The following is a 19,836-nucleotide window of genomic DNA, read 5'->3' as shown; positions in this document are numbered from 1 at the left end:
TCCATGGCTTCCCAGGATTTGATGTGGTACAGCCGAGCCTGAGTGCCACCCCAGGCACTGCGTGGTGGGAGGAACACATTGTTGGGCTGGAGGGACATGATGCTGCTCTGTGTTAGTGGGTGAGGCAGCTCAACCTGGACAGGAGCCCTCATGCACAGACTCACAGGTGACCCATGGATAGGCCCTGTGGCAGGGCAGACAGGGTTCCAAGTGATTCCAGCCAAAGCTACCCAGGATAACTGGAAGCCATTAGTCTGCTCTTCTCCATACAGTTGCCTGCATGAGATGAGCATGTGAGGTCTCTGTAGTGGGCAGTGTTGGCACATGCCATGGGATGGCTGGCCCCACTGCTGAGCAGGGAGCTGCAGTCTTCTCCCATGCATGTCCTGGCCTGGAGCCATCATTCCTACCCCGATCTCAGCCTCTGGACTCTCTCTCTGAAGGAAGCTAAGACATCGTGAGGCTGTGAGCCAGCAGGCCCAGGGATGGTCACATGGCCCCCTACTGATGACTGTGATTGCTCATGCTCCCCATGGAAGGCAGAAGGTGGGAGGAAGCTCTTTGAGCTTGCCAGAGGATGTGGGAACCTGTGGCTTTGCGTGTGTGCTAAATACTAATGTCCTTGCTGATGTTTGAAGCCCAGGATGGCTCCGACTCAGACAGATCCTGCTGGCCTGTCTCCTCTGCTCTTACGGCCAGACTGCGGCGACTCGTCACTGTCTACCAGCGCTGCAACCGCAAGGAGCTGCCTCCCCGGCCCGAGATGCTGGTGCCTGGTAACCATGGCTACTGGCTGCAGGATGAGATGTTCCGGAGAGCCTCTGAGATGGACTCGGTGAACAAAGAAATGCAGAAAAGGTAATGCAGCAGAGGAGCCTTTACAAAGCTGATTTAGCCCACTTGAATTCCTTGGCCCCCAGAACTGACCCAGGTAAATGTCACCAGAGCTGTCTGTGCTGCCAGCTGTCTAGGGCATGGAGTCACATGGGTCATTGCTAGGTAGGGAACATGCTCTGAGCCATGGGAGCCTTGCTGCTCCAGCAGCCAGCCCAGCCAGGAAGCAGCCTCCACTGCAAACTGGAGTTCATGGGTAGCAGGTGGTGATACTGAAAGGACATGAGGGGACAGCTATTCAGGGTCAAGTCAGCCTCAACAGAGGAGAGTTTTGTCCCTGGGACACACTGTGGATGAGAGTGACAGATGAGCACTGTCACAGCCCATGACAGTGCCCTTCCAACCTTTGTGGCTCTCACATCACTGGCTTTGCCTCCTGCTCATGGCCTCTGGAGCGCAGTGGTGACATACCCTGGTTGTGCTGTGCTCCTATTTCATTTGTGTCCCAGGAAGTGGGAGGGGGTTGGGACTGTCCCAGCACCCTGAGTGCCTCTCTGCAGCCATTGGGAGGGTGTGCACAGGGTGATGCTGCTGCTGTTGCTGCCAGTATCCCATGCCACCCTGGGACTGGGACTCTCTGTGGTCACCAGCTCTCAATGGCTTTGCCTTCTGTGAACCTGTCCCTGCAGCAGGACCCCACGTAACCACATGGCATGTGTGCTGCCTTGTGCTCTGTTCTTGGCCTCCTTGTGTAGAAGCTGCTCCAGCCACCTTCCCTTTCCTCTTGTTCTGGACAACTTCTAGTTGTACCTTGCCCTCTTTGAGGTGGGGGCATCAATGGTTGTGCTGTGGACATTACAGCAGCCTGGTATCTCCCACTCCTTAATTCTCTGGGCTTTTTGTAGGGGAGATTGCCTTACAGGAGTTTTCCACTAGCCTTTAATTTGAGGCCTTTTGAAAAATTCACCATTGAGCTCCTTGATTTGGATCATTAATATATGTATTAATTAACTTTCTTCTTGTTCTCATTTTTTAAATGAAACATGACTGCAGCCCCTGGGAACAGGGATGGCAATGCTGGCCCAGGTGTATTTTGGGCAGTTGGAGAGTGCTGTGGGTGTTGTCACCCTGTCTACTTTCCTTTGACATGTCTCAGCTGCTTGCTGGTGCTGGCTCAGAGCTGCAGTTCAGAGGCTGAGATTTGACTGGAAGCTTTCTTCAGGCCTCAGTGCTCCACTTCTTCTGTCCTTGCCCTGCTGTGTGCACCCAAGTCTATTCTCTGTGTCTGTTTCTCTGGGCTCTGCCTGGGCCAGTATTTGCCCAGGACACTTCACCATCTGTGTCCTTTGAGTGGTCCCCACAAGGTGGAAGCTCAGAGGGTCCAAGCCAGCATGAAAGTTGTGTTCTAAGAGTGCTGTGACTGAACTCCTCCCTCACCACTGCTGCTCTCCTTTTCTGGGGAGGGGGTAAACCTCAGGAGTCCACAGGAGTCAGTAAGGTGGGTGGTGTTTGTTACTGGGACCCTTACAGCAGCAAGCCCCAGTCTCAATTTCCCTCTGGAAGAGGCTGGATGAGAACTATGTCTGCATATCTTTCCTTTGTAATTCCTGGTACAGAGAACTGACCTTTCTATGGATGTCAAACAGCTTGATGTAGCAGGAAGGGAGTAGATGGTATAGGTTTGTGCCTCCCTGTTGGCAGCACAGCCCAGAGCTGCACTCAGGGATTTATTGAAGCAGCCAAGAGGGTTTTTCAGCAATTAGTTGAGTGCTAGAGGGCCTGTGACCTCTCCTCCTCCCTGTGCACCAGAGGGCAGAGCATCTTGTGCTGTGGTGGTCTCCCCAGTGTGCTCCTCCTGACACCTCCCTCAGAACTGTTGGTCAGTAACTAGACAGTGCTCTCTGAGCCTCTCTGCCTGGTACTTTGCCTGTTCTGGGCCCAGAACATGTCTCAGTGGTGTTCCCAACTCCTCTGTGCTCTACAGGTGGACCAGGAGGGAGCAGGCAGACTTCTACCGCACTGTCTCCTCCTTTGGGGTTATCTATGACCAAGAGAAAAAAATCTTTGACTGGGCCCAGTTCCGAGCCATCTCGCGACTGGAGAAGAAGACGGATGAGAGTCTGGAGAAGTACTTCTACAGCTTTGTGGCCATGTGCAAGAATGTCTGTGGTCTCCCTTTGTGGAAAGAGGATGGTGAGTGGAAATTGCATGGCCTATGGAGGGATACTGGTAGGTCATGTAGAAGGGATCCCTCTGCTCTCGTGGAGCAGGAAAGCAAGGGAAGAGCTTCAGAGACAGTTGGAAGCAGGGAGACAGTTGGCAGGCCATGGGCTTGCAGCAGTCATGCATTTCTGGCTGCCTTGTCCCCACCACGTAGGGCCTCCCTGGCATAGTGGGAGGGTAGAGCAGCCCTGTGGACTCCTGCCCCTGCTCTCACAAACCTCTTGGAGTTCTCACAGGAAATCACAACCAGTTTTATCCAAGAGAGCAACCTCTATATGTGAGAGACAAGTTGAGAAGCAGCACACACAAAGCACAGCTGCATGCTGAAGCTGGGGGTTTTTTGGGTGAGCTGTATTGCTGCTCTCCAAGCGTCCCTCTGCTGCCATTGGACAAAGTCCCCTCCATCCATGCCTGTGCTGAGTGTGAAGCTCTGCTGCACGATAAGTGGAGCCTGGATCCACTGCAGGAGGCTCGGAAACCGTGGTCGATACACAGGGCATTTGTTTTCTTTGAGTGCTCTGCAGAGGTCCTACATTGGCACCAGACAGAACATGACAGATGAAAAGCTCCTTGGAGGCTATTTAGGCACAAAGTGATTTGTTTCCAACAACAGCAGAAAACATTTTGCCTCAGATCTGTCATGGAGTCTGGTCTTAGGCACAGTTCCTTGTGTGTGTGTGTGTGTGTGTGTGTGTGTGTGTGTGGTGCCTTAGGTAGGTGTTCTTCATCAGCAGAACTACATGAGCTGCCCTTCCCTGACAATGGGCTGAAGGGCTACCAGAGGCTCAAAGTGCTGGGAGCAGGAGGTTTTACTCCCTGTGTCCATTTGGTGGGATATGACTGGAAGGTACTGAGACTGGAAAATGAGGCCTCAATGGTGGCTACAAGTACTGGCCCCACCTCACCTGCAGTATGAGCAAGGTTAAAACTGAGCTTGCTTGTTACTCCTACCAGCCCAAATAATGTGTCCTTGGCTTTGCTGTCCCTGCTGCAGGTCCTCCAGACCCTGACATCTACGTGGAGCCCATCACGGAGGAGCGTGCTGCCAGGACCCTGTACCGCATCGAGCTGCTGCGGAAGGTGCGCGAGCAGGTGCTCAAGTGCCCCCAGCTCCATGAGCGCCTCAAGCTGTGCCAGCCCAGCCTCTACCTGCCCGTGTGGTGGGAGTGTGGCAAACACGACCGGGACCTGCTGATCGGCACTGCCAAGCACGGCCTGAACCGCACTGACTACTACATCATGAATGACCCCCAGCTGTCTTTTTTAGACGCATACAGAAACTATGCCCAGCATAAAAGAACAGGGCTCCCAGGCCCAGAAACCCTGTGCTGCCTTTACCAGCCTAACTCCAAACTCTACAGTTCCCCCGTGTACAGCCAGATGGACCAGTCCTGTGAAACCTTGGAGAACGAAGCCGAGAGTCACATCAAGCTAGAAACTGTGGAGAGCACCATGTCCCAGGCTGGGGGCAGCCCACTGGACGCACACTGTGAAACATTCATGTCTGAAGTCCGGGACATCATTTCCAGTAACTACGACGAGAGCTCGCTGCCGGACTCTCTGGTGTGCATGATGTACGATGAGAAGGCCTGTCCCAGTGAGCAGAGCTCCCTCGCCAGGGACAGCCCAAGCTGCACAGATGTCGGAAGCAGCGTTGCCAAACTCTCTGAGGGCAAGCTGGAGGGGGATGAGGATCCGTACAGCTGCGATGCAGATGCCATGAGAGAGATTCCCTTCCTAGAGGGTCTGCAGGTGGTCTCTGACCAAATGGACAATCAGAATGAGGAAGCTGAGCCTTCACCTTCTACCCCTGAGAGCAATCCTTCACAGAGTGCCCCAGCCAAATTCAGCAAAGGCTTGGAACAGAAAGGAGCACTTGCCAGCCCAGCAACAGGGCTGGCCGAGCATGGCACCATGGAAAGGGTCCTAAGTGTGGGGCTCTACAGTCCCAGTCTCCATAACTATGAACTAAAGGTTCCTCCTGAGCAGAGGTTCATCAGTCTGCTGCAGGAGAAAGGATTGGAGGCAAAGTCGGGGCCAAGTCAGAGCCACAGCGAGGAAGATGAGGAGGAAGAAGAGGATGATGATAACTCTGAGGCAGCAGCAGATGCCGTGGAAGGCTTGAATGGTCCCAGGACCAGGGCTGATTTTGACCCCGAGGCTCATGAGCTGGGGGGTGAGGAGCAGAGCTCTGGTCTCCCCACACCTGAGGACACTTGCCCAGAAGATGTAAATGGCGAGAGGGAGTCCCTGGGTCTGGGGGAGCCCGGGGCAGAGGTCAGGGAGGACTGTGGCTTGAATGAGGAGAGCACCCAGCAGCACTCACCGGGCCAGGTTCAGAGCCAGCCCTTCAGCCTGCCCACACCTCTGCCTCAGGGGGAGCCTTGCGGGGCAGAGGCCTCCTGTGTCAGAGGGGAACCCTTGGGGCAGGGTGCTGAGGGGCAGACAGACTGCACAGAGACCCTGCACCCTGAGCCTCAGGGCATAAAGCAAGAAGAGTGTGAGAAGAGAGATGACAGTGAGAAAGTCAGCAGCAACCAGAGCCAAGGTAATGTCCTGGGAGTTCCCTCAGGTTCACAGTCATCTCTGGCTATGGTGGGAGGGACCTGCAGAGCCTCCCTGCAGAGCCAAACCTTGGGGCTGCCCAGCCTCCCATCTGTAGGATCTGAGGTCCCTTTAGCTGTTGCAACTGGGAGCAAAAGGTGTTGGGGGCTGCATTTGCCAGTAGAGCTGACCAGAACTCTCCACGCTGAGCCCCAGCAGCCCTTCTGCTAAGAGCATGCCATGGAATGCAGGATGCCTTTCCCTTTCTGGCACAGGGCACTGCCTGTTGAGCAGCTCCCTTTGGAAAATCATATGCCCTCCTTCTCGCCCACCTGGGAATGGCCACGCATGGGGGCTACTGCAATTCAAGCCCCCCAAACTCAGCTCAGGGGAATTATGTTCCTTCCTGAGTAGCTCGGGCTGCCTGCTCTGGTCCAAGTCTGCTTCTTCTCTTGGAGACTTGGGGACTGTTTGGGACTTTTGTGGAGCTAGCTGGGCATTGGGGTGAGAATGTGTAAAGAGATACTCCCCGACTCTAGACAAGAAGAAAGGCAGGGTGGTGGTGGGTTCTATTCTCCCTTGCTTTTTTAGATGGTCCAGAGAAGTACTTGGTGGAAGAGAACAAGAATTCTGCTTCTGTCCTGCCCGGGGAAATTGACGATCTTCAGGATGCCCGGGCACCAACCATTGCCCAGCTGCTGCAGGAGAAGACGCTTTACTCCTTCTCAGAGTGGCCTAAGGTGAGGTTCAAATGAACAGTTTGTATCAAAGTGTTCCTGGGTACCCCTGGCCAGCAGTGGCTCACACAGCTCCAGCTCTGCCTCTTGCTTCTCTATACACCCCATTGGATACTCTGGCCAAGGTGCTCTTCCCAAGCACCTGTGCCATGGAGATGTTTGCCCCCAGAGCAGTTCCTTGCTGAGCAGAGATCACCTGGGCTGGGCTTGACTTTAATTCTGAGATGTCATACATGGGTCACTCATTCCAGTTTTAGCTTACCACCATCCAATTCTGTTTGCAGGACCGTGTGATCATCAACCGCATTGACAATATCTGCCATGCCATCCTGAAGGGCAAGTGGCCTTCCTCCAGCCAGCAGTTTGAGGCACAGAGCCTGCTGACAGCCCCAGCCATGGCTAGCAACACCGGCAGCAGGAGCAGCTTTACTGAGTCAGAAGCCCCTGATCCCACCTTCAGTAACGGGGTCTTAATGTCACGGGTACAAAAGGTGAGGGAGGACCTCAGGCAGAGAAAGGCTTAAGAGTCTGGGGTGAGACATTGCCCAGAAGTACTCAGGAGTCTCCCAAGTGGGCCCTCTTGGTGCCAGTTGGGGTGTATAACACATGGCTTAAGCCACTTGGTCCCCTGGTGATAGCTTCTGGAGAGTGCCCCGTGCTCTCAGCCCTGCTGCCCTCCTAGGAAGGCAGCTGCTGTTGGCAGCTCCACAGCTTCTGTGGCTCTAGAGGCGCTTCCAGAGTCAGCACTGGAGCACCTGACATGGTCAAAGGGGATATCCCACTGGTATCCCAAAGGAAGGGGTGCAAGGAACACTGCCCTGTCAAGTCCCCAGCTCCCAAGTCCCAGTGCCCCAGTCCCCAACAGTCACATTGGACAGACAGGAGCTGGTGGCCTGGGGCCCCAGCAGCTGGCAGAGCAGCCATGATTATAACACCTTGGGATATCTGAGTGTGTGCGAGGGTGCTCCTGCACCACCCCCATACAGGGAAAGAGATGTGATATGCCCAGGGAAAGGACATCCCTCAGGGCTCCTTGGAGAGGCAGGGATGACCATTAGCTCAGTGCTGGTGTGAGAAGCTGTGGTCCCTGGGCATGGCAGGAGCAGCTGTAACCCTCTGTGGCTTTGCTACACACAGGAAGGTTTCCTGAGCCCTGCCTTTGCAAAAGATGAGCGGAAGCACAGGAGACCCTATGAATTCGAGATGGAGAGAGATGCCAAACAGAGGAGCCTGGAGCAGCTGGCAGCAGCCCATGTCCATCCACCCATTGTGCTGAACGGCTGGCGCGAGGCAGCGGTGGACTTGTCCAGAGGCTCTGATGGGTCCCCAGGGAACTCCTCTCCTTTCCCCCTGAATACAAACATGCCCAAACTGGGGACCATGAATGCCCTCCAGAGCTCCCTGGGCATGGACTTGTCTGGCATCCTACAGGCAGGGTTAATCCATCCTGTCACTGGACAGATTGTAAATGGCAGCCTCCGAAGAGATGATGCTGCCATGAGGAGGAGACGAGGCAGGAGAAAAAATGTTGAAGGGATGGACCTCATCTTCTTGAAGGAGAGGCCTCTTCCAAACAGGCTGCAGGTGGGTTGATGCTCCCTCCTTTCATATGAACCCAGTGGAGTCAGCATAGTTTGTTTGATGGCCCAGCTTGCCCCTCCAAGCTCTGCTGCCCATGACACTGCACAGCTTCCTCCAGGACAGGTCGGTTTGTGCAGGACCAAGCAGGAGTAGATACTACAGGGAGGAAGGGAAGTTATCTCTCTGGTTTACAGCACTCTGGAGTGTTTGAATCCTTTTAAACATTATCAGAAGCAGCTGTCCCACCTTCAGGAAATGTTTAGGTTTAGGGAAAATGAGGAAGACAAGATCCTACTACCCCCTTTCGCCTTCTGTCCTGGGATCCACACAAAGAATGGAGTAAGACCAGTGCCCCTAGACCACTTTTAGGAGTGATCTGAGGGGAAGTTGGTCTTCCTGGTGATTGGAGTGTTTCCTTGTGAGTTCAGAAGCATCTCTCAGCTCTCTCTGCCCTCCCTACCACCAGTGCTGGGGATGGAGTGGAAATGTAATGTGGTGGTGGGTGGTCATTTAAGGAAGAGGCACTGGGAGTATCTGGATTAGTCTGTATGATGGGAGCAAATGACCTGCTTTAGGAGCTGTGCTTCTTGCGGTGCACATGCATCACTGCACACTGCTGATGGGCTGTCCCTGCTCCTCCTTCCACGGCAGGATGTTCAGGAAGACCAGCCACAGCCCCCTCAGAACAGTCCCCTCCCTGATGGGCCGATTGCAGCTACCTCAACTCCACAGCCAGTCCCAGCTGCAGGCAGCCAAGAGAAGGCTGTCCCGAATAAGAGTCTCCTTGACTGGCTCCGGCAGCAGTCTGACTACACACTCGATGTCCCCAGCTTTGGCACAGTAAGGGTGGCCTTCAGTGGCACGTGTGTGTGTGTGTGTGTGTGCCTGCCTTGTGTGTTGCCCTTTGTGTTATGTTTTCTCTTGTAATATGATTTGGGGTGTTCATTGGTGCTGTTCAGGGATTCATTACATGTTTAAGAGGTGAGCACTGTTCCCCTGTACAGCAACAAAAAGCACTTGCTGCTGGAGAACTCCTCTCCTTTCCCCCAGGAGACAAACATGGCCAGACAGGGGACTGTCAGTACCCTCAGGGCTCTCTGGGCATGGACCTGTCTGGCATCCTTTAGGAGCTGAGCCTGTTACCCAAGGTCAGTTCTCCAGCTGCAGTGCATCTATCTGCCCAGTGCACAATGTGTTCCAGAAGTGCCAGGGATGGACGGGGACAGAAATGAGAAAATGGATTTGAGGTGCTCAAGGTCTGTCTATGTTGTTCTTTTTCACCTGGAGTCATTATAGGCAGTGCTGTTGTACTAAATAAGGTTCCCAGGCAAGAAAAAACCTGCTCTCTTTAAGAGCCAGACCAAAGAGGCTGTGTTGGAGGCTGACAGGCTGTGGCCATGTGGCCATGGATGCTCTCAGAAAGCAGTGGCTCAGAGTGAGGTGCACAATGTGTCTGATTCTTCCTGCTCTCTCATAAACCTCCCCCTCTTGGTTTCACAGGTTGGTTTGCTACAGGTTTCAGCTTATTTAGCCTGTTAGACCATGTGGTAGGCAGAGCACAGGCCATGAAACAGAGCAGGAAGAAATGTGGTGGTAAAACAGAAAAGACTCTGCATCTTGGTCCTGAAGGATCATGTGCCTGAGGCAGGGGTGTATTTCCTGGAGCTTGAAGTATAGGCAAGACATTAGCGTTTTAAAGCTTGTTAGAGATGAGAGGTGAGGAGCCCAACATCTGCCCAGCAGGATGGCGTTTGCTTTTCAAAGTCCAGAGATGCATCCAGCTGTGTGCCCAGGGCCAGACTCACAACACCCTTGTCTTCCAGGGAGGTGCTGGAGCCTGCCCAGTCTGACCATGCCTCTGGTGAAGCTCTTGCTCCCAGAAAGCCCCAGGCCAGCCCTGCAGGATCTCTTCTCTCCGTGTAGGATGGATTGAGAGGGGCTTTGGGGTACTGCAGTAGCTCTGTTCAAAGGATGAACTGCACTCAGGGTTTTTTTCTGACTCTCATGAATCCGCGCTGTCTGAGTTGTTTGTTACAATGCTCCATCCCTGCAGGCACATCGACAGTGGGTGTGCAATGACTTGGTTGTAACTCGGTAGGTTGCAGTTCCAGAGGGCTCTGATCCCAAAGAAACATGGTGCAGCATCTCTGTGGTGAAAACAGCTAAAAGAGGAAGGAGACACAGCACAGCTGAGCTGGTGAGAAGCAGGTGGCTGTATGAGAGTGACACACACAGACCTGTTCTCTCTTTGCTGGCTGTATGCAGTGTCCTGTTTACAGATGCATGTATAAGAACCTGCAGTGTCAGGAGTGGAGGGGAGTTAGAAAAGGCTAAAGCGCTCTAAGTGGGGTACACTGGAGACCCCTTTATATCAGTTTTGCTCATTTGAGAGCTGGTCCTGTGGCACGGACCAGTTTGTGCTGCTGGTGCTGCTCCTGCCCCAGCCTACAGGGATTCCCTGTCCCTCGAGAGCCCATCCATGCTGCTCTTCTGCAGGGCTTGTAGCCAGCCAGGCTCATTAAGCCATCTAGTCTCATTAACATTGTCTTGTTTGCACTCCAGAATTTTTCAGACAAGCCCAAGCAGAGGAGGCAGCGCTGCAAGGACCCTAACAAACTGGACATTAGCTCTCTGACGGGAGAGGAGCGAGTGCCGGTGGTACATAAGGGTACCGGACGGCGGGTAAGCAAAGGCCTCTTCTGTGCTCTGCCCTCAGTGTCCCAAAAATGCTTAGCAGACTTTGAGCTCGCCTGTTGGGGAGATTTAATCCAGAGAAGCCTATGGATGAGACAAAAGTCTGAAAGAGGTCTCTAATCTACATTATCCTGTGACACATGTGTGCCCAGGGACATGCAGACCTGTGAAATAAGTGACTGTCTGTGTGAAGTAAGGGATGTGGGAGTGTAGTCCCTTGCCAGGGGGCACAGACCCCTCAGTGGCAATGGGGTACAGCCTTTGGCTTTAAAGCCACCCTCAGCACAGTCCTGTCATGTGCCTCCCATCCTGGATTTGATTGTTCCCCTTGAGTTCATTGCAATATGCCACAAATTGTAACATTGCCATGCAAATACCTTTGGTTTGTTCCTCCTTATGAGGTACAGGCCAGAGCACACCAATACCCATCCCACTGCTGGGCTTGTAGAAAGTTGAGGGTTGGAAGGGCTTTTTCTTGCTTTCTGAGCAAGGAGCTTGGATTTACTCATCTGCAGTTTAATCTCCAGGGCACTGATGTTCACCTCTGTGAAAAAGAAGGGGTGTTCAGGAGTACTTTGCACCAAAATTAGTTCTTAAACACACCCAGGACTGTACAAGGTCAGAAGGTGATGTGACATTAATCACATCTCAAAGCAAAACTAAAGAGTGAGGCAGAAAGGTTGTTTCAGCAACATCTGTGTTCCCCTTTGTTATCCCCATGCTGGCCTTTCCTAGGTGAGTTGGGGACCTTGCCAGTTCTAAATATGGCTATTACTGAAGCTCTGTCCCCATCACTGGTACCTGGGAGGGCAGTGGGCTGGGCCACAGAGGCTGAACCTGCCTTTTCTCCCTGAGCTGTGTGTCACCAAATCCTGAAGAAAGGCAAGTGTAGCAAGGCAAGAGTCTCCATCCCAGCCAAATTGCAGCCCAAAGCAAGAAGCTAGGGGAAGTGTAATCATATTTTTTGTATTATTTTACATAACTCTCTCTGCAATAGAGGTCATCCTTCTGCTGTGTTTTATAGTTAGGGGGAGCCACAGCACCAGCATTGAAGGAATTGCCAAGGTGGCTTGATGCAAACTTGGAGTATGCTGTTGCAGCTGACTGGGCTGACATTGTTAAGCTTTCAGTAAGTTAGAGCTTTTGGAGAAATCTGTATCATGTCATCTTTTTTTTTTCCCTTCCCCATCCCCACAACCTTTCTCCAGTGAGGATCTGGGAGCTGTGAGGCAGGCCCCGGGCTGGGCGTGTGGGAGGGGATGGCTGCAGCACCGGGGCAGAGTGGGAGGTTGGGCCGTGCCACTGCCAGCCCCGTGGCCAGGCCACAGAGAGGGGGCCCAGTGCCCCGGGAGCGGGGCTCAGCATGCCTGGCTGCAGAGCCTTGGGATGCCTGGGGTACCAGGGGCAAGAGGAATGCCCTAGGAGCTGGACAGAAGGGTGTGGACAAAACATTCTCATGGGTCAAATTTTCAAAAACACCTCTAGTTGATGCTTTTCATCAGCTCCTGTGAGCTCTGCCTGCACAGCCGTGGACCCACTGCAGGCCCCACAGGTCACCAGGCCTGAAGTGTCAGACACAGGCAGGGAGAGGGGCAGGATGGAGTCTCCTGTGCCACATTCATCCACCTTGTCCATCCACCAATCCCTGCCCTGGTGTGTGGCAGAGCTTGTGGAGGAGCACTCTCCCCTCCAGCATGCATGACACTGCCAGATCGTCCTGCCCTGCCCCACGGGCTGGCCTTATCCAGACTTCTCCCTGTAGTCCCTCTCACCTGCTGCCTGGTTTAGGGCTGCAGTGGTTTGTGTGACAGCCTTGCAGAGGGCTGGAGGGTGAATCTGTTGGTGAATCTTAGAGGTTTGTAGTGCTCTCAAATTGGTTTTTCCTTAGCGCTGGAGATTTGACATGGTCTGTCCCACTGCCCAGGAAATGGCTCCATGTCCAGGCTGGCATCAGGGCCCCATCTGGGCAGCCAGCCCTGGGTGAGCTGACAGCTCTTCCTTCCCCTGACTTGAGGGGACAGTCTCTTTGCCACAGAAACCACTGTGTGCCTGGCGCTGCCTGGGCACCTCTCCTGTGCCCTGCTCCAGTGGCTGCATCCCCATGATCATTCCCACCCCATGGACACTGAGCTTTTGGAGAATGCATACCCATCCTGGCAGGGGAGGGATGCAGAAGGATGGCCAGCAGCTCTGGGCTCTCAGGCCAGCAGGAGCTGGGGCTGGCTGCCCCACAAAGCCCAGGGGCACTCATGGCTCTGTGTAGCTTCTCCCACATGTCAGTGGGAGATGCTCCCAGAAGGTTCTCCCTCCTTGGGCAGGTGCTGTGCTGAGCAGACTGCCAGGCACATCTAATTCACATTTCTGCACTACAGATGTCAACAGGAAATACTTTTCCTACCTAAATTTATTATTTGAAATGGTTTAAAGAGTGGTGATATTGATACCCAAGGGAACCACAAAGGGAAATGTTTAAATGTCTGTGTTGAGGATGCTGAAAACAGGAGTCTTAAACTGTGCTGTGGATCCCCCCGCAGTGCTCTGTGTAACCAGATGGTCTTACCCACTTCTGGCTGCTGTGTTTTGGTCCCATGTCTCTTCTGTCAGAAGAGCTTTTTGAATGCTCCCTGGCATCTCCATGAAGCTCTTGACGAGGAACTCCTCAGACAGCATGCCCACTCTCTGTGTCATCCCATTAGCTTTGCTGTCCTGCAGAGCATTGAAAATTTGGCCCTTCCCATCTCTAAGAGGATTTTTTTACCTGTTGCTGAAGGCACAATTAGAGCTGGGCAGGGAGCCGAGTGGGCAGCTGACACCACGCTGCCCCAGTGCTTCTCGTGCTGTGAGCAGCTGGTGCTGAGGGCTGGGGTGAAAAACAGGGTAAAAACATGCTTCCTCCTCCCCTCCCTGAGCATTTGAGAGTGCAGGATCCTGCCAGGGTGGAGCAAGGGTGTTCTGCATTTGGCAGCATCTCTTGGGGAAAAGTTGTGTGTACCTCTCAAATTCCATATCATGTAGGCAAATATTTCTGTGCCAACACCATCTGGGGGACACAGATGTGGGCACGGACAAGCCAGATTCCCTTTGCTGCAGTAGTAACTGTCAGGTGTTCTCTGTTATGTCTCATTTTCAGGGCTACTTACCCGAAAACAAATTCAATCGCATCCTCACCGAGCCTGTGCTCCGGGACACTGGGCCGCGACGGAGAGGGAGGAGGCCCCGGAATGAACTCCTTAAAGGCCCTGGTGTTGTAGCAGATTCTTCTTCTGGAATGGGACCACTGTTCATGAATGGACTAATTGCTGGGATGGATCTAGTGGGACTTCAGAACATGAGAAATATGCAAGGGATCCCTCTGACCGGGCTGGTCGGGTTTCCTGCTGGCTTTGCAGCAGTGCCCTCTGGTGAGGATGTGAAGAGCACCCTGAGCATGTTGCCCATGATGCTCCCGGGCATGGCGACCGTACCCCAGATGTTCGGTGTGGGAGGACTCCTCAACTCCCCAATGACCACAGCTTGCACTGCGACTGCTCCGACTTCGTTAACAAGCACAACGAAAGGTGGCACAGCCAGCACCGAGAAAGCCAATGAGGAGAAACAGGGCAACCAGGATGGGAAAAAGGAACCTCTTGCTGAAGATAAGCCTGGTCCTAGTTCATTTTCTAATCAGACAGAATCCGCAATAACTACCAGTAGTCCTGTAGCTTTTAACCCATTTCTTATCCCAGGGATGTCTCCTGGACTGATCTATCCCTCCATGTTCCTTTCCCCTGGCATCGGCATGGCGCTGCCTGGCATCCAGCAAACCAGGCACTCAGAGGCGGCAAACCTGGAGAGCCAGAAGCGGAAGAGGAAGAAAGCGAAAGGGGAATTGGCAAATCCAGAGCCAGAAACTGTCTCACTGCCGGAAAAAGAAGCTGCAAACAGTCAAAACTGTGTGCAGCAGAGCCTGCCAGTGGGGGCAGAGAAGGAGCAGGACGGACCAGCAGAGGAGGAGCGCCAAGCAGCTCATGATACCGATTAAATCTTTTGTTTCATTGAAAGAAAAACACAAAAAGATTGTGGCTTGTGAGTTTCTTATCCCATAAACTCTTTGTTACTTCCCCTTCCACCCTGCTCCACCTTCATAAACCTGTGTTTCCATGAGTAATATTATCTACCTAATTCCCTGTCAGAAAAAACTGGTGACATACTACATGTTAATAGTTGCAGGGTCTTGCCACTTTATTAGATAAACAGTGTTGTCTAGCTAGTATGGGAGGCACCGAATTCTCATTCTGTTTTTCCAGTCGATCATCCCAGCTGACAATAGTAAATCCAGTACTTGGTCACCCCCCGCAAATTGCTCACTCCTTTGAGAAGAAAAAGCAGCAAAAAAAAACAAAAGCAAAAGCAAAGTGTTTATCTCTTGGTGTAACACACAGACAAGGGTATTTCTGTCTACAGCAACACTGAACAAAAAAGCCTGTATTTGGGCTAAAAGCACAGCTATAGTAAGTGCTAATGTGTATTTTTGATTTAAAGTATTTCCCTATTTTATCATGGTTACTAGAATAGTAGTATAGACAGAAGTATATAACTAATAATTGAAAATGCATATATTCATTTCTTTGAAAGGAAAAGCATAACTGGTAGTGATATAATTTCTTGATCATCCCCACCTCAAAGGTTTGGAGACAAACTGCAGAGAGTGAAAAAATGATGTAGACATTCTTTTGTGTTTTTTAAAACCAACGTTTGGTTTTATGTTATGTGGAATTTAGTTGCCCTTTCCTTGGTAGTTACAAGAACTTTCCAGCTTGGGCTGGAAAGGTTTTGCACACTTGCATGACTTTTCTGGGGTTACCGTATCTGTAGCAGCCAGTTCCTTCATCATTCTGCTTGTCTTCAGTTCTCCTCTCTGGCATTAGTTCTCAGCTATGGCATTACAGGTGCTCTAAAGGTATTTTTTTCTAGCCATGAACAGACCACACTGATTTTAATGCTCTTATGTGACCACTTAGGCTTTCTGAGTTTTTATAGTTTCCACTCCTTACCCCAGAAGCGGCGTTCTTTCAGCAAACACGGAGAAGGCCGTAGGCCAGCTTCCCTCCTTGGGGAGTCCTCTGAGAAGGAACCTTGAGACTTCCAGAGCCTGAATTTCTTACTTTCTAGTGGTGGACTGTGAAGAGATGACTTTGTCTTCTTCCCATTCCGTTTGCTGTTGAACAGTATTTCCAGTCCTCCAAATGATTTCAGCATCTGCATTTCAAATGGACAGGTTTTAATGCTGCCAGCCCCCCACTCCACCTCTGGGTACTGAGACTCCTCCACAGGCAACTCTGATTTCTCCTTCCCTTCACTCCTTTAATTCTTCTTTCTTTTGGGGTTGTTCTTACTTGCAGCTCATGGTCTGAGAATTGAATAAAGCCACAGTGGTGCAGCAGTGAGTGAAGGGCAGGCGGGGAGGGAGTTGGAGTGTGCTACTCATCAGTTTCACACCTGGTTGTCACAATTTACTGTATTTTTTACTTTTTTTTTCCTGTTGCAGTTTTGCTAATTTATCGGATGGTCCAAATGTTTTGACATAACTATTTCAGTTTGCATTATTTATTTATGATGCTTTTTGTCATTGTCTTTTATACATTTGGGATTATAAATTATGTACATGTTAAAATTAGCATCTCAAAGAAGTCTGTTACCCGTGGTCAAAAAACCAGTTGGTTTATATTTTTGCCAAATTTGTTCTGAGTTTACTGGATTGGATGATTTTTTAAAAGGATTTAGCCAATCATAATGCAGTTCTCCTCCCCCCCAATAATTGTGGTCTATTTAATAACATTCTTGTAGCATAGATACTGTATCACTGTCGACAGATTTCTTAGAAATGCTGCTATCTCTATTTAACTAACATTTTGTTCAGTTTTTGCCTCCAGTGGAAGCAGAAAGGGTTTTTTCAGCTGTTAAATCCAAAATCAATATAATTTATTTATGTAAAAAAAAAAGTCACGATTGATATATTTTTGAACCTTTTAAGTACTAACTTTGTTTTTATTCAGTGGAAGAACATGTACTTGCCCTAAATCCTTAAAATACAAATGCTATAAAACTTCATATATCTTCAAAGCCTTACTGTGAATGGATACAGAAATCTCTTCCAAGTCCATTTCTTGTTACGGGATAATTTTTCCAGGGTTACACACATAAGGAACAGGGTCTAAAGTGAAATTTATTTAATTAGCCAGCATGCTCTATACCTTGTTCTTCCTTAGCACACATGTATGCTACGTCTCTGGGTGTTTAGGCTTCTCTTTGCTACTTTGTGACCCTTTTGCAACCCGATATACTCTGTGGATTATTTAGACTGTAAGGCGTTAAGTGGCTGCTTCTTCTTTTCCATCATATCCCAAACAAACGCCAAATTTTGACTGGTTTTCATGGCTATTCACACACATACATCCTTCACGAAATGTGCTAACAAAATAAACTGTCTGTGCTCTTGAACATGGATAAAAAGAAAAATATTTAAAAGTCAGATTTTTATTTTTTTAATTTAGTGACTAGAGGATGCTTATCTTTCAGACTTGGGAGAGCCTTGCTACAGATGTATATAATTTTTTTCAGCAAATATATGTGAATGCTTAATTCACGTGACTCAGTGATAAACGTGACTTGCCTTTTTCTCAGCATGATCCCCTTGAGAAGCTGTTGAAAACAGTGGCCTGGTCGCTGCTCTAGGCTGCTCCTGGTGCCCTGTGTGTTACTCTGCTGCTCACTGTGAGGGGGCGAAGCCACAGTTCCCACAGCGCCCTGGGTGAACTTGCCAGCCTGAGGGAGCTCATGTTCCACATGGGTTGCAAGATGCCAGGAGCAGCCCAAGCTCCAGGGCCAGTTGAAGCACAGAGGATGCACAGGGGCTCTCTGCTGACCTGCTTTTTCCACAAGGGTGGGTGGAAGTCCAGAGGCCTCCACAGTTATCACACACCCCCCCACCCTCCAAGCAGTTACACCCCTTGCCATGTGCACAGCCCGTCACAGCAGGTGGGGTACTGGGGGTGCTGGGCTCCTCTCCTGTGCTTCCTGTACCTCCAAGTTTTGTGAAATGCTTGTCCTAAATCTCTGTGTAAGGATCTCAGGCTTTAGCAAAGCAGGCATTCGTCAGTGTTTCATCAGAATGGCGTGCAGGACCAGCTCCATTCTTCCAAGATCCAGGAAAAAAGACACAGAGTAAAAGCAATGCTTTTACTGCTCCATCTGCCCTGTGTAAGCACCTTGTCCTGGTATTTTGTTGCTCCTTTGGGGAAGAAAAAGAGAAAAGTCCCCCACAGAAAAGGCTGGCAAAATGGTATCGTGAACTATGAATTTCCAGTTCCAGAGTCTCTCTTTAAAATCTGGCTCGACACACTGCAGCCTTGCACCTCGGCATCCATAATGCAGGATATTTGCTGGCAGAAGCTGCAGCAGGAGGGCCATGGAGGAGCATGTGCTGGCTTTGAGCTGTCACATCAGTGGTGGCTGGTCTCTGTCTCTTCAGACAAGGTGTGCTACCCGCTGCTGGCAGTGAGTGGATGTGGTGGAGGATAGGCACTGTGGGCACAGCTTGCTCCCTATTGTGTATTACAGGATACAAGTGCCCCTTCCTGGAGAGAGTGAGTAAAACAGGCACAGCTGCACATCCCTGCTGTCCTTGCCTGGTTTTTATCTGACAGGACACAGAGAAGTCTCATCACACATTTAGATAGGATCTCTAATTCCCTTTATGGTCACAAAAAGGGGGGAAGAATTTTCCTCAGCACTGAGCCATGGTTGGGGGAACTTTACCTACCCCAGGTGCAGATGTCCCCACTCTGGGCTCTTGACAGTTACAAGAAAGGATTTGGGGTTGGAAATCTTGGCCAGCAGTGAGCAGAAGGCAGTTTCTCTAATGACATCTGGTTTGCATTGAAACTTGAGCTTTTCAGTGCAGTTTTGTTCCTCACCTCTTCAGGAGCCACTTCAGCCCCAAGGGCTCTGGAGCACAGGCTGAGTCACAAGATCAAATGTGAGGAATCTCCTCACATTTTACAACCTCAAAGCAATTTCCAGGCACTACACTACAGGTAAAGTCCCCAAATTCTTCACAGCCTGTGTGGCAGTGCCCAGCTGCCCATGGCAGCCATGCTTGGCCATAGGCACCAGACAGGCAGGCAGTGCTGCCAGTCCTGCAGAGCAGCAGCTCTGGAAAAGTGGAGTGAAGAGAAGTACAGCTTCTCTCTCAGTCCCCTTCCCATCAGTCTGCACAGTGTGCCCTGTACCTTTCGGCAGCAGGCCTGGGAACATCATCCTCACCCTCCCACACGGCTTTTAGGGATGCTGGTTGTTTCATGGTGCTCCCAGGGGTGGCTGGAGACCATCAGTGCAGTGCCATAGGTGGCACTAATTCCTGAAGAATCAAGATTTCACCTCAAGAGGTATAAAACAATGCAAGATCTTCAGCTCAAGCAGAAGATCAGTCCTACTCCCCATGTGGCCTTGTTCTCCCTCCAGTGGGATTTTAATTAATGAACAACTCCATACAGCACCACTACCTGGTTCCATTTGCCAGTGGTCTGGATGAGATGTGACGTTACTGGTTTAACTTGGAACTCAGTCCCAGCCTGCCTGAACACATCAGTTCAGGCAAGCCCAGCATGAGCCTTCAGAGGGTTTCAAGAAATACCAGTGTCCTTGACCTGTTGCAGGAGCAGCTGAGGGGAGTGAGAGCCATGGCAGATGCTCCTGCCTCTCCTCTCTCTGAGCTCCTGCCAAACACTGGTTGTCAAGTTTCTCAGGTGGCTGTGCTATAGCACAGGGAGACATTGTACAGGAATTGCCTGTATTCTTTGGAAAAAAGAAATTTTAAAGGAAAACCTCACAGTGTCTTTTTTCCCCTCCAGAAAAGGACAGAGATTCCTGATAGAGGAAGAGATGCACAAAGAACAAAGCTCGGCTCACCTAGAGGAAGACACATCTCTGGTCTAGAACGAATAAATAAGCCTGTGGGACCCAAAGCCTCAATACCCCAAATGAAACACATTTCCTATCTGCTTATGACAGGCAGTTTTCCATGCTCTTATGGCCAGTATTTTCTAAAGAGATTTTGATGTTTGATTAAGGCTGTTTTTTATGGAATGTTGGATTAAGGCTGATTTTTATGTTTTGGAAAGCACGGAGCTGATCTGATTCTCTGTGAGGGACCGGCCCCACCAGCCTGCGGATCCCACGAACT

The 19,836-nt window shown here is 51.0% G+C and overlaps 1 protein-coding gene across 8 annotated transcripts in view; it reads left to right on the top strand.

The window, feature by feature from the left end:
• Nucleotides 1-17,124, top strand: part of CHD6 (chromodomain helicase DNA binding protein 6) — a 92,330-nt gene extending 75,206 nt beyond the window's left edge. For 4 of the 8 annotated variants that reach the window (XM_053993354.1, XM_053993352.1, XM_053993353.1 and 1 more), the window contains exons 29-38: nucleotides 639-858; nucleotides 2,819-3,027; nucleotides 4,052-5,605; nucleotides 6,193-6,341; nucleotides 6,623-6,829; nucleotides 7,476-7,922; nucleotides 8,571-8,759; nucleotides 10,482-10,601; nucleotides 11,638-11,742; nucleotides 13,744-17,124. In XM_053993354.1, the coding sequence (XP_053849329.1) occupies nucleotides 639-858; nucleotides 2,819-3,027; nucleotides 4,052-5,605; nucleotides 6,193-6,341; nucleotides 6,623-6,829; nucleotides 7,476-7,922; nucleotides 8,571-8,759; nucleotides 10,482-10,601; nucleotides 11,638-11,742; nucleotides 13,744-14,634 (4,091 nt within the window). In that variant the 3' untranslated portion in view covers nucleotides 14,635-17,124. The remainder of the gene's footprint in view (nucleotides 1-638; nucleotides 859-2,818; nucleotides 3,028-4,051; nucleotides 5,606-6,192; nucleotides 6,342-6,622; nucleotides 6,830-7,475; nucleotides 7,923-8,570; nucleotides 8,760-10,481; nucleotides 10,602-11,637; nucleotides 11,743-13,743) is intronic. The other 4 variants (XM_053993359.1, XM_053993357.1, XM_053993355.1 and 1 more) reach the window with 2 other exon arrangements.
• Nucleotides 17,125-19,836: the final 2,712 nt, after the last annotated feature.

The sequence above is a fragment of the Vidua macroura genome, chromosome 17 (assembly GCF_024509145.1).
Source record: "Vidua macroura isolate BioBank_ID:100142 chromosome 17, ASM2450914v1, whole genome shotgun sequence".
Lineage (NCBI taxonomy): Eukaryota > Metazoa > Chordata > Aves > Passeriformes > Viduidae > Vidua > Vidua macroura.
This window is presented reverse-complemented; position numbering and strand designations above follow the sequence as displayed.